General features: G+C 43.7%; 1 protein-coding gene across 3 annotated transcripts in view; it reads left to right on the plus strand.

Moving 5' to 3' along the window:
• LOC119425154 (unconventional myosin-XVIIIb) overlaps positions 1 to 14920 on the plus strand; it is a 281445-nt gene that overhangs the window by 80705 nt on the left and 185820 nt on the right. For all 3 annotated transcript variants that reach the window (XM_037692688.1, XM_037692689.1, XM_037692690.1), the window contains 5 exons: positions 1015 to 1159; positions 1592 to 1753; positions 4602 to 4692; positions 10060 to 10252; positions 13368 to 13448. In XM_037692688.1, coding sequence (XP_037548616.1) covers positions 1015 to 1159; positions 1592 to 1753; positions 4602 to 4692; positions 10060 to 10252; positions 13368 to 13448 — 672 coding nt within the window. The remainder of the gene's footprint in view (positions 1 to 1014; positions 1160 to 1591; positions 1754 to 4601; positions 4693 to 10059; positions 10253 to 13367; positions 13449 to 14920) is intronic.

Raw genomic sequence — 14920 nt, forward strand, 5'->3', positions numbered from 1 at the left:
TATGTATAAACTTCAATATAAAAGTTCAATTACATTTTTGTTAAAATAATCTGATCTTTACAAAGTTCTAAGATGTAGTGGGATAAAATGTTTCTACAACCATGTGAACAACGACAGACAGAAGATTATTTGTGAGGATTTTTGCTGCAGAAGGAGATTTTTCAAACTAATTAATCCTGAGGTGGACTTAGTTTTTCACACACAGCTTTTCCATTTGGGCTTAGTTTTTGTTTAATCTTAGTAAATGGTAAATGGACTGTACTTATATAGCGCCTTTCTATCTTATTTCAAGATACTCAAAGCGCTTTACACTACAATCTGTGCCCTCATTTACCCATTCATACAACATGCTATTAGATCTCTACAAAGCTAATTGAACAAATCATTCTAAAGAGACTAATCAGTCTTGACATGTTGGAATCTGTTGTGTGTTTTTGTTTGCTTCAGGTTATATTTGAATAATTTTAGAATCTTGAAAAGACCAGATCATTTTAGTTATGCCCTGCAGAATATTAGAAAAGGTGGACTCGTTTTTACATGACTGTATACATCCTACAATATATGTAGCACCATGATTCTTGAGAAACGTCTTGTTTCACCACACACCTGTATGTTTTTGGTAGAAATGACAATAGTTTTTTTTTATTACCTTATTTTTGTCTGAAAACTCATGGGGTTTACTATATAAATTTCAACGCACACTGACCACATTAATAGAATGCTTTTCTAGATCATATTGATTCACAAGTAAACCACAAGTTCAGTTTGTACGGCTTTGTTCTTGTGATCAAACAGTTTTTGTAATGGGGGGGGGGGGGGGTGGTGGAATCAGCGAGCTCTTTAGAAGTGGAACATTTCTGCAGCGGCCAGATCTGTTTCAGTCTGATGAGCGATGAGATGTGACTCAGATGTTCCACCACCTGATGAAGTGGCTGATTTTCAGAGAAAGCATTGACAGACTGCCTCTCTCCTCCTCACCTCCTTCCCGTCCTCTCTCTGTCTGTCTGATCACAGGTTGAGGAAAAACAGCGAGCATCTGTTGCTTTCACCAAGCTGCTGGCTGCCATGAAAACGTTAGACTTCTCAGTTGGTGAGCAGTCGGCAATCTGGCATGTTCTGGCTGGTATTTACCATCTGGGGGCTGCAGGAGCCTGCAAAGGTAACACTGATTAACAAGTCTCATCAGTCACGCACTAAGTATCCTCCACATAAACACAGACTTGATTGTTTCTCAACTTGTGAGTCCTGTCAAAAGCTTATTCCTAACTAAAACCAAATCTTTATGCAAACTTAAAAAAAAAAATCAAGGTTGAAGTGAAAGTATTGTAGATAAATTTAGAGAAGGGAAGAAAGTTCCACAAGTAGACATGTCTGAATGTCAATGAGCTGCTACGTTTTAATGTAACACAGCTGCCTGTATGTTTTTGAACAGGAGTTAAAATGTCACAAAAACTCATAAATGTAAGTTTTGTTTGGAGTTCTAAAGGATTTGAAAAAAAAACCTTTGTTTTTCCAGAGTGGAATGACTAAATCATTGAGTGAACTGCCTTCCTGACTACCAACCTTTCGTCCTCTCTTTGTGTCCGCTCAGTGGGCAGGAGGCAGTTTTTGAACTTTGACAGTGCTCAGGTGGCAAGCAGCGTGCTCGGATGTGAGGGAGAAGAGCTGCACACCGCTGTCTTTAAACATCACCTGCAACAACTGCTGCAGAGAGCCACGGGAGGCAAGAGGGAAAGAAACGAGTCTGAGGAGGGTGAGAAATACACAGAGGTTGAACAAAATCAAAGTGAACAGGGGAAGTCCCAGGAAGTGGGAGTATTTTAGAAAGGAGTGACAATGTTGAGAGGTGTCAAAAAACTTTACAGATGGACGATTTATTAGTTCATTGGCTACTCTTAACAGACTGTATCCCTTTCTACCACCTATAATAAATAGATGTTGTACACATGGAACTTTAAAAACAATGTTTTATTTTGCAAAATGTTATATAGACCGGTAGGTACTGTATATTTGTACACACTAACCCATATTGTGAATGCAAATGTCCATCCATGCATCCATCCCATACCTTCTGCTTGTTCCAAGGTGAGGTCATGGGGGCAGCAGCTTGAGCAGGAAGGCCCAGACATCTCTTTCCACAGCCACCTCTAGCTCTTCTGGGGGGACCCCAAGGCGTTCCCAGGCCAACCGAGAGACATAGTCTCTCCAGCATGTCCTGGGTTTTCCCCGGGGTCTCCTCCCAGTTGGACATGCCTGAAGCACCTCCCTAGGGAGGCGCCCAGGGAGCATCCTTAGATGCCCAAACCACCTCAACTGGCTTCTCTCGATGTGGAGGAGCAGCGGTTCTACTCCAAGTCTCTCCTGGATAACTGAACTTCTCACCCTGTCTCTAAGAGAGAGACCGGCAGCTACCCTGCAGATGAATCTCATTTCAACCATTTGTATCCTTGATCTCATTCTTTCGGTCACTACCCAGAGCTCGTGTTCATAGGTGAGGGTAGGAACGTAGACTGCCCAGTAAACAGAGAGCTTTGCCTTATAGCTCAGCTCCCTCTTCACCACAACGGACCATTGGAGAGTCTGCAATACTGCAGATGCTGCACCAGTCCATCTGCCAATCTCAAGCTCCATTCTTCCCTCACTCGTGAACAAAACCCGGAGACACTTGAACTCCTTCACTTGAGGCAGAACATCACCCTTGACCTGAAGATAGCGATCCACCCTTTTTCGTTTGAGGACCATGGCCTCAGATGTGGAGGTGCTGATTCTCATCCCAGCCGCTTCACACTCAACTGCGAACCGCTCCAGTGAGAGTTGAAGATCATGGTACAATGACGCCAACAGGACCACATTATCTGCTAAGAGCAGAGATGGAATCCTGAGGCCACCGAACTGGAATCCCTCTGCCCCCTGGCTGCACCGAGAAATTCTGTCTATAAAAGTTATTAAAATAATCGGTGACAATGGGCAGCCCAGGCAGAGTCCAACTCTAACACTGAAGGGGTCCGACTTACTACCAGCAATGTGAACCAAACTCTCATACTGCTTTTATAGGGACTGAACAGCCTGTAACAACGGGCCCCCAATCCCATACTCACGGAGCACCACCCACAGTGTACCCCAAGGAACACAGTTGAATGTCTTCTCCAAGTCCACAAAACACATGTTGGCTGGATGGGTAAACTCCCATGTACCCTCAAGGACCCTAGTGAGGGTAAAGAGCTGGTCCAGTGTTCCATGGCCAGTATGGTACCTGCATTGTTCCTCCTAGATCTGAGGTTCGACCAACAATTGGACTCGCTTGTCTAGTACCCCTGAATAGACTTTACCAGGGAGGCTAAAGAGAGTGATTCCCTGTAATTGGAGCACACCCTCCGGCTGCTCTTTTTGATGAGGGGGACCACCACCCCAGTCTGACAATACAGTGGCACTGCCCCTGATGTTCACGCAATGTTGCAAATGCATGTCAACCAAGACAGCCCCACAACATCCAGAACCTTAAGGAAATCAGGGCAAATCTCATCCACCCCTGGAGCCCTGCCACCGTGGAACTTTTCAATTACTTAAACGACCTCAGCCACGGTTATGGACAGACCAACCCCGAAGTCCCCTGACTCAGTTTCCTCCATAGAAAACATGCCAGTGGGATTGAGAAGGTCTGAGAAATATTCCTTCCACCTCCCAACAACATCACTGGTTGAGGTCAACAGCACCCCACCTTCATTGAAAACAGTGTTGGTAAAGCGCTGCTTTCCTCTCCTCAGCCACCTGATGGTTTGCCAGCATCTCCCCAAAGCTTGTTATCCAGGGCTTCACCGAACTCCTCCCACATCTAAGCTTTTGTGTCAGCAACAGCCAAGGCTGCGGATCACTTGGCCCTCCGGTACTCCCCAGCTGCCTCCGGAGTCCCACCAGCCAACAAGGACCGATAGGACCCCTTCTCCAGCTTGACAGCCTCCCTAACCTGGGGTATCCACTATCGAGTTTGAGGATGGCCACTGCAAGAAGCACCAACAACCTTGCAGCCACAGCTCAAGGCAGCCACTTCAACAATTGAGTCACGAAACATGGCCCACTCAGACTCAATGTCCCCCACCTCAGCTAGGATGCAGTTAAAGCTCTCCCAGAGGTATGAGTTGAAGATATTTTTGACTGATTCTTCTGCCAGGCGTTCCCAGCAAACCCTCAATACACGTTTGGGTCTAACGGGTCTGTCTGGCGTCGTCCCCAATATAAGATCCAACTCACTACCAGCTGGTGATCAGTTGACAGCTCAGGTCCTTTCTTCACCCTAGTGTCCAAAACAAATGGCCGCTAATCAGATGACATGACTACAAAGTTAATCATCGGTCTATGTACTGGACTGGCCTACCTGCCTGCAATCAAGACCTCTTATTTATTGAAAACATTTGAGGCATTATGTAACAAAAGATCTTGCAAACCATACAGCTAGAATCCTATATCAGACAAGGATGATACAACAGTCCACTTCACAAACCCAAATCAAGGGTTTTAATTGAAAAGCCAGCTGATGTGCAGTCGTTTGAAGACAAATATCCCATCTGACATCTTCAATTACTTCTGTTCCTCTGGTTGTGCAGGTCCCCGTTTAACAGCTGCTCAGTGTGTCAATGGAATGGCTGCTGGATTTTATGAAGAGGTCTTCACTGCCGTTGTCTCACTCATCAACAGGTATGAACACATCTCCTATGTTCGCATCAACATTATATTTTCCATGTCCTCTATTCGGTATCTCTTCCATGCTTGTACAGATTTTTTTCTCTAAGGTGACAATCAGCTGCAGTGCCTTGCAGGAGACAAGTGCCTTAGAAGCAACAATGGATTCTCACAGCTAGTTTTATGAGATGCAGTTCCAAGAGATTTGTTACTAACTGCTGAACTAAACACAGATAACAGAAAAAAGTATTCATGCCATACCATACCACTTTATTTATAAAGCACTTAAAACAGCAACAGGGCCAATCAAAGTGCTGTAGAGTAGAAACAAACAAGTAAAGCACACTGCAAAAATGCATAGATCCAAATGGAAGAAGATAATAACTAAATGGCTAACACTGTAGAATACAGGCAGGTTAAAAACAAAATAACTCAGTGTCAAAAGCCAGGGAATAAAAGTGGGTTTTGAAGAGAAACTTAAAAACAGTGAGAGAATGGGACTGCCTGACATGCAGTGGTAACTCATTCCATGGTCTTGGACCTGCAAAAGAAATGCCCTGTCACCTTTGAGTGTGAGATGAATTCCTGGAACCTATAGAAGCATCTGATCTGCTGACCTCAGAGAACGCTGTGGGACATATGGCTGCAGCAGATCAGCGAGATAAGAGGGGACAGTACTGTTCAAAGATTTAAAAACATACAGAAGCATTTTGAACTGAATTAAAAAAATGAACCAGGAGTCAGTGCAGGGAGGACAAAACTGGTGTAATGTGCTCTCTTTTTCCTATACCTGTAATCGGGCTGCAGCATTTTGGACCAGTTGTAATTGTGCAATGAAGGTCTGACTGATTTTTAAAAAAAAACACATTGCAGTAATCGAGCCTGGATGTTATGAACACATGTATTACAGTCTCAAGGTTATTTTTTGGACAGTATGGGCTTCAATTTAGACAATCGCCTCAGCTGAAAACAAACAAACAAACAAACAAAAAAACAGGATTTAACAATCGTGTTTACGTGGGTGGCTGTGGCTTTGTGGACGGCTGTGGCTGAGTGGTTAGAGCAGTCATCCTCCAATGCAAGAATTGGGGGTTGGACTCCACCAGCCGTCAAATGCCGATGTGTCCATGGGCAAGACACTGAACCCCTCATTGCTTCAAATGTGTGTTCCATCGGTGTATGAATGTGATCAAGCACTGATTAGTCTCTTTAGATTGATTTGTTCAATTAGCTTTGTAGAGATATAATAGAGTGCTGTATGAATGGGTAAATGAGGGCACAGATTGTAGTGTAAAGTGCTTTGAGTAGCTTGATAAGATAGAAAGGCACTATATAAGTACAGTCCATTTACCTTTTACATGACTTTTAAGTTTCATGGAATTTTTTTAAAGTTTATGATCCAACTAAGGATCAAACTGATCCAAGATGGCCATGCTCAGCCGAGCCGCAGCTTCACAGGTTCCCGGTGAACTCAATCGTTTTTTGTTCCTACTGTTTTGGTTTTAACTTTTTTTGCCCCTACAATGCACATCCACAGTATGGGTATGACTACGACACACTTGTGGAGTTTTCTGTCTTGCTGCATTGCCATCGTGCCATTGTGCCATTGTGCCATTGTGCCATCGTTGTTCAGTCCTTCGAGCCTTGGACTCAGGCCTGTCATGGTGGCTGTCTGCATGATCCTCCATCTGCCTGTACGGACCGAAGTCTATGAGCCCATTCAATTCTGCAGGGAAACCTTGGATGTTCTCCGTCTGTTGGACCCGGTTCTGGAGGGCAGTCTGGGAGGGCAGCTGCTGTAGTCATTATTACCATCAAGCTGCTAACTAGTCCTGCTAATGCTGCTAACAAGATCCTCCACCTGCCTGCATGGACTGAACTCTATGGACCTCTTCAGTTTCGCGAGGAAACCTTGGATGCTCTCTGTCTGCCAGACCCGATTCTGGAGGGCAGTCTGGGAGGCAGCTGCTGTGGTCATTGTTATTATCATGCTGCTGACGGTACCTGCTAACTAGACCTGCTAAAGCTGCTTACAAGATCCCCCGTCTGCCTGCACAGACTGAACTCTGCAGACCCACCTGGTTCCACGGGGGGAACCTTGGATGTTCTCTGTCTGCAAGACTCGGTTCTGGAGGGCAGTCTGGAAGGCAGCTGCTACGGTCATTATTATCATAATGCTGATGATTGCACCTGCTAATGAGACTTGCTAACACTGCTAACAAGACCACGCCACTAACTGAACCACGCCATTAACAGTACCATGGTGCCAACAGGATCATGTTGCTAAGAGAAACCTCACTGCTAACCGAACCTCACTACTAACAGTATCATGCTGCTAACTGAACCATGTTGCTAAGATAACCTCAGTGTCATCAGAACCACTCCTCCAATAGGACCATGCTGCTGTAGATTTATTTTGTTTTCTCTTTTGACACCTTGTTTCTGTAATTTTGTTGCATGAGCTTATGTTAGTTCTAGAGTTTCGAGCCTGACTCTGCTCGCATTAAGCATGTAAACCAAACCTATGATAATCGTGCTGCTGTTGTTTGGTGTATTGTTTAGAACTACTAGTGACTGGCGTACATCTTAGATCTTTAAGTGTACAGTTTGGCGTTAATTTAGTGTATATCTTAGTTGATATCTTAGATCCATATTTACTTTTTCGTTTTACACTTTAAATTTTTACTATTGTTGAATGTAACTGGGACCCTGTGTACACAATTTCGTTCCACCTCATGTACCACATGTGATACAAATGACAGTAAAGAACCTTGAATCCTTCAATCCTTGAATTATCACTCCAGATTAGTGACTCTTTGTTTCTCTAATGGGGCTAGAGGTTCTTGATCATGCCATTAGGAGGAAACATGACTTCAGTCTTCTTCTCATTAAAACTTAAGAAATTTAAAGCCATGCAGTCCGTGATGTTAGCCAGGCTGTTAAGAAGAGGTTGAATAGAATGTGCACCACTATGATTCAGAAGGAAGTAAATTTGATAGTCAGCAGCATAGAAATGAAAGGATATGCCATGTTTACAAAAGATAGCATCTAGTGGCAGCAGGTATAAAGAAAAGAGAAGAAGATCGAGGATGGACCCCTGCAGTATCCCCCACCGAAGAGCTGCCACCACTGAACTAAAATCTTTGAGGTTGACACAAAAGGTTCTGTCAGAGAGGTAGGATCTAAATCATTTGAGGGCTGACCCTGTGATGCTCACCCACTGCTCCAGCCTAGAAATGAGGATCACGTGGTCGATTATGTCAAAAGCAGATGTAAGGTCCAGTAGAAGCTCGATTGGAACACCTCTAAAATAGAATGGTCCACTGTGAAATATTTTAACTGGGACTCGACTATTTTTTCAAGTAATTTGGAAACAAATGGGGGTCTAGAGACAGGCCTTAAGTTGGACAGCACTGAGGGGTGAAGGCTAGTTTTCTTTCAGCAAGGTTGAAGGGCATGTTTGAAACTTTTTTGGCACCACACCTGAGGATGGACTGCTATTCACAATAGAGAGAATAGAGGTGCACAAAATAGGAAAAACCTCTTTTAGAAGTCTAGGGAGGACAGTATCAAGACAGTTTCATGTTGCACATTAGCTGCTCCAAAAAAAGACTGTGAGATGTGCTCATAGTGGTCAAATACAGTTACACAGTGAGATGAGAAGGATGGATCATGAGCTGGTGGAGAAATGAGATTCAGATCATTCAGTTCAATTCAGTTCAGTTCAGTTTATTTATATAGCATCAAGTCACAACAGAAGTCATCTCAGGGCACTGAACAGAAACATTCCTATACATAAAAATAAGTTAACACTATACTGTATATCTGAGGAGCAGACTGCTTTGCGTTTAACTTCATGGCAGAACTCTCATCTTGAGCAAGCACAAAGGCAACAGTGGAAAGGAAAAACTCCCTCATGAGGAAGAAACCTTTAGCAGAACCTGTACCGAGTCTGTATGGATCAGCACAACACCTGACTCAGGACAATATTAAAAAAAAGGTTTTATTTATTAAAGGCGTTCATCTGGGGAGGATCCGAGCCTTGGTTCTGGTCCAATCTATGAAGACAGACAGGTTAGTGACTGCAAAAAGTTTCTGGGAGCTGAGAGAGGTGGTGTGCAGGTCACTAACCTTCTGTGGCAGGAGCAGGGCTGAGACAGAGAACGTTGGAGGGCTGGGCAGGAAACAGAATCCAGGGACGTAGCAGGGGTCGAGAGCCAGGAGCAGTGTGAACAGGCAAAAGGATGATCCGTAGTCATGGTCGAAGAGGAGAGCAAGGTTGTACCGTGTAGGCCGAGAGCGTGGTATCCAGACGAGCAAAGTCAAAGCGAGGAGTCAAGAGTGAAGCTGTGGTCAAAAACGAAGAAACTAGGAACGAGAAAATGCTGGATAATTTGCTGGCTGTGAAGCTTTCAATAATCTGGCACCTTGCAGAGGCAAGAGCTGAGTATATAAAGGGCTGGCGCCAGGTGTAGAGCATCAACACTGATTACTGTGATCAGGGAGAATCAGGTAGGCAGGCTTTGCAGGGGTGATTGAAAGGCAGCTAGAAATGACAGAGGGAGAGTGGCCAGAGTGACAGGAGCTGAATGAATGAGAGGGGAACTCAATACTGAAGCAGGAAAAAACGTGAATGATCTTAAAACAGGGGCTGTGATATGAGGAGCAGAGGCTTGAACAGATTTGGGGGCAGTGGGGGCCGCTGAGCGTGACAGAACCAGGCTGAGGACAAGCGGCCAACTGCTTTGACCGACTGGGTTTGGTAGGAACAGATACACAATGGCAGGTCAAGAATCACACGTTAAGATAGAAATACTATCAAATGAAAACTATTCAATGAAACAATTAATTTAAGGAAACAAGGTCAGTTTGTCCTCTAGTAGTCTAAGCTTATGGCAGCATAAGAAGTCAACCCTAACTATAAGATTTATCAAAAAGGAAAGTCTTAAGCCCAGTCTTAAAACTTGACTATGTGTCAGCCTCACGGACAGAAACTGGATGTTGGTTCCACAAGAGAGGAGCCTGATAACTGAAAAATCTTCCTCCCATTCTGCTTTGAGAAACTCTAGGAACCGCAAGTAAGCCTGCAGTCTGACAGTGAATTACTCTGTTAGGGAAATATGGAACAATAAGATCTCAAATATAAGATGGAACTAGGTTGTTGGGAGCTTTGTAGGTTAGAAGTAAGATTTTGAATTCAATTCTTGACTTGACAGGGAGCCAATGGAGAGAAGCTAAAACTGGGGAGATATGATCTCTCCTAGAAGCTCCAGTTGAATGCAAAAAGGCTAGTGTCATATTCATTAACAACATGTCATCAGGACCAGTTAGACTTTGATAAAACACGAGCCCACATGACAGCGGTTGTGTTTTTGTGATTAGGGCTTTGAGCAGCGAGCAGATGGTTTTAGCGTCTGTGATGATGGTGGACACGCCAGGCCTCAGGAACCCAAGACACTCAGGAGATGAGCGAGGAGCCAACTGGTCCGAGCTCTGCCACAACTACCTGCAAGAGCGGCTGCTGGAGCACTACCACTCACACACCTTCACACACTCACTGGAGAGATACGAGCAGGTAATGCAAAGCCTACACACATCACTGACTGTTCACAGTCCATAAGGTTCACAAAAAAAACAAGGAAGGACCCGGTAATGCAAATTGTTTTCTGTAAGGTTCAAACATTCTTACATTAAATACAGGTTATGAACAAAAAGAAAAAGAAAGCAGAATACGTCTTCTTTATATTCAGTCCAACTTGTTTTTTTATTATGAACTTTGCATTAACGCTTTCTCTTCTTCTGTCGGCTTTTCCCTCTTCAGGGGTCGCCACAGCGAGTCATCCTCCTCCACCTCACTGTCCTCTGCATCCTCTGTCCTCACTCCAACTACCTTCATGTCATCTCTAACTACATTCATATACCTGTATCTCTTCTTTGGCCTTCCTCTTTGTCTTTTTCCTGGCAGCTGCATTTCTACCATCCTTCTGCCAATATACCCACAGTCCCTCCTCTTGACATGTCCATACCATCTGAGTCTGGCCTCCCTAACTTTATCTCCCAGTTGTTCAACCTGTGCTGTACCTCCGATTCTCATTCCTAATCTTATCCAGCCTTGTCACTCCTAAGGAGAACCTTAGCATCTTCATTTCTGCCACTTCCAGTTTTTCTCCTGTCTTTTTGTCAGTGCCACTGTCTCCAGATCATACAATACAGCTGGTCTCACCACTGTCTTGTAAACTTTTCCTTTGACCTTTGCTGACACATTTTTTGTCACAAATCCATCCTGAAACTTTTCTCCATCTACTCCATCCTGCCTGGACTCTATTTTTTTTATCACATTCCCCATTTTCCTGGACAGTGGACCCCAAGTACTTGAAGTCCTGCACCTTTGTGACCTCTGCTCCTTGTAGCCTCACTGTTTCACCGGCCTCCCTCTCATTCACACACATGTACTCTGTCTTACTACGGTTGACTTTCATTCCTCTTCTTTCAAGTGCATACCTCCACCTCTCCAAGTTCTCTTCCACCTGTTCCCTGTTCTCACCACAGATAACAATATCATCTGCAAACATCATCGTCCATGGGGATTCTTGCCTGACCTCATCTGTTAGTTGGTCCATCACCAGAGCAAACAAGAAGGGGCTCAGAGCTGATCCTTGATACAATCCCACCTCTACCTTGAAGCTATCTGTCACTCCTACAGCACATCTCACCACTGTCCTGCTGTCCTCTCACATGTCCTGTACCAGTCTAACATACTTTTCTGCCACTCCAGATTTCCTCATGCAATACCACACCTCCTCTCTTGGTACTCTGTCATATGCTTTTTCTAAATCCACAAAGACACAATGGAGTTCTTTCTGACCCTGTCTGTACTTCTCCATCAGCATTCTCAAAGCAAAGATGGCATCTGTGGTGCTTTTTCTTGGCTCACAGATAGTCACCACTCATCTAAGTCTTGCTTCCACAACTCTCTCCCAGATCTTCATCGTGTGGCTCATCAACTTAATTCCCCTGTAGTTGCTACAACTCTGTACATCACCCTTGTTCTTAAAAATTGGCACCAACACACTTCTTCTCCATTCCTGAGGCATTTTCTCACCCTCATATGCCATTGAATATTTGAGTCAAAAACCTCACTGCCATCTTTCCAACACATTTCCAAACCTCTACTGGTATGTCATCAGGTCCTACTACCTTTCCCTTCTTCATTCTTTTCAGAGCTTTCCGAACTTCACCTTCACTAATCTTTCCCACTTCCTGGTCCACAGTTTCTATAACCTCTACTCTTCTTTCTCTTTCATCCTCTTCATTCATTAGCTCCTCAAAGTACTCCTTCCATCTTCCTGTAACACTCTCCTTCCTTGTTAGAACATTACCATTCCTATCTTTAATAAGCCTAACCTGCTGCACATCCTTTCAAGCCTGATCCCTCTGTCTTGCCAAGTCCTTCTCACCCGCTTTAGTGTCCAGTCTCCCATATAACTCCAAGTACAAAGTAGCTTCCTACCTGTCTCTCTAATTACTGTTGTTGTAGTAGCCCAGTCATTTGGAAGCTTTTTCTTACTACCCAGAGACTTTAACAGCTCCTCTCTGAATTTCCCACAACATTTTTCTTTCTTCAGCTTCCACCATTTGGTCTTCTCTGATTGTACTATTTTTCTCTTCTTCACAACAACAGTCATTCTACACACAACCATCTGATGCTGTCTGGCCATGCTCTCCCCTGCCACAACATTACAGTCCCCAATCTCCCTCAGGTTTCCTCTTCTACACAGAATGCAGTTCCTTCCTCCACTCTTATAGGTCACTCTATGTTCCTCCCTCTTTTGGAAATAAGTATTGACTATAGCCATTTCCATTCTCTTGGCAAAATCCATCACCATCTGTCATTCCTGTTTCTTTCCTTGAAACCAAACCTACCCATCACTTCCTCATCCCCTCTGTTTCCTTCACCAACATGTCCATTCAGGTCTGCTCCGATCACCACTCTTTCCTCCCTGGGAATACTCTCTGTCACGTCATCCAGATCTTTCCAAAATGTATCTTTCTCCTCCTCATCTCATCCAACCTGTGGAGCATAACCACTGACAATGTTTAGCATTAGACCTTCTACTTCTACCTTCAGGCACATCACCCTATCTGACACTCTCTTCACCTCTACTACATTCTTTGCCAACTCCTCCTTCAAGACCTCCCCTATTCCATTTCTCTTTCTATCCACACCATGGTAAAACAGTTTGAACTCTGCTCCAATGCTGCAAGCCTTGCTGCCCTTCCACTTGGTCTCTTGGACACATAAAACATCTACCTTTCTTCTCTGCATCATGTCAGCCAGCTCTCTAACTTTGCCTGTCATTGTCCCCACATTTAGAGTTGCAACCCTCAGTCCTACATTCTTCACTTTCCTCTTCTCCCTCTGTCTCCTGAAACGTTTCCCTCCTCGTGGTCTTCGACTAACAGTTCTAACTACATTCAAAAAGCGTTCAATACAAAAACTAACTACACTACAGTTCTAACTACACTACAGTTCTAACTTCACTAAGAACATTAACGCTTTATCATATGGTTGTTTATTCAGGAATCATTGTCATTTTGAAGTTACAATAAGAATGAGAGAAGATCCATGATTTTTGGTCAAATTGATGACATATTTTATTAAATAATAATGATCATGTATTTTGGTGCAGGAGAAGATCCACATGGACTTTGAGTGTCCAGAGAAAAGTCCAGCAGAAGTAGTGTCTGCAATCGATCACCCCCCTCCTCAGGTACAACACATACAAAAAGTCAACCTGGGATTAACACCACAGTTTTATTTTTTACTTCACTCTTGATACTTTTGAAGATGAACTGAAAACAGCCTCTGTGTTCGTTGCTGGAGCTTCACTTTGTTTTCAACTCAAACTTCCATCCATCCATCCATTATCTTTTACCCGCTTCTTCCATTTTGTGTCACGGGGGTCACCGGTGCACATGTTCAGCAATCACAGTGCAAGGAGTGGGGTATACCCTGGACAGATCGCAAGCCCATCACAGGGACACATAGAGACAAACGAGACAAACAACCATTCACTCTCTCTCTCACACCTAGGAACAATTTAGATTTACCAATCAGTCTAACATGCATGTTTTTGGTCTGTGGGAGTAAACCGGAGTACCCAGAGAAAACCCACGCATGCACGGAGAGAACATGCAAACTCCACCTAGAAGGGCCCCCGGTCCGAGATTTGAACTGTGGACCCGCTCCCTGAGAGGCAGCAGCTCTATCAGTTGCACCACCATGCTGCCCTCAACAAAACTTATTTATAGCATTTTTTTTAAATGAAGTGAAACACTAAGGGTTGAGCAAACAATACCAGGACATAAAGCAAAAAAAAAAATATATATATATATAAGCAAAAAAGTACATTTTTTTCTCAAAACAGTAGTAAATAATAATGTAATAATGTATAATAATGTAATAATACCTAAAGTAATAATGAAGTTATAGTATTGTATTTTAAATATAAATATTTGTGTGCATAACAAGTAAGAGTCACAAAAAGTGAAATAAAAAATAATAAAAGTTGAAGACGAAAATATCAAAGTTCATTCTCAATAATCCAGGTAAAAAAAATCCAACAGAGTTCAGTCAGGTCATCTAGGCAGTTTCTTTTTTGTTGAGACGTTTTGTCCTTCACCCAAAGGACTTAATCAGTCCGTGGAGCCACAACCATCTTATCGCGATCAAACTGGTTGGTCTACTATGTGACTGTTCTGTTTGTGGGACTGAGTTTGTTTGTGGCTCCTCAGACTGATGAAGTCCTTTGGATAAAGGGCAAAACTTCTCAGCAAAAAATAAACCATCCAGCTCATCTGACTGAACTTTATTGGAATTTTTACCTGGATTATTGAGAATGAACTTTGATGTTTTGAACCACTTTGTCTATGGCTGCCTCAGAGGAGTTGACAGGGTAGAGGGCGGGCCCCAGAAACCATCTTATCGCCAGCAAACGGGTTGGTCAACTATGCGAGTGTGTTGCTTGTGGGACTGAGGTTATTTGTGGCTCCTCAGACGGATGAAGTCCTTTGGATGAACAATGAAACATCTGTACAAAAAAGAAACCATCCAGATGACCCGACTGAACTTTGTTGAAGACGAAAATGTCAAACTCTAACTTAAAGGCAGAAAAACGATGATGATCCGATGATCCGACCCGGTCCGCCGCTGTTGGACCTGCGAGCCGCTGAACCGAGCTGT

This window comes from Nematolebias whitei, chromosome 18 (genome assembly GCF_014905685.2).
Source record: "Nematolebias whitei isolate Nwh7 chromosome 18, NemWhi1, whole genome shotgun sequence".
NCBI classification, from domain to species: Eukaryota; Metazoa; Chordata; class Actinopteri; order Cyprinodontiformes; family Rivulidae; genus Nematolebias; species Nematolebias whitei.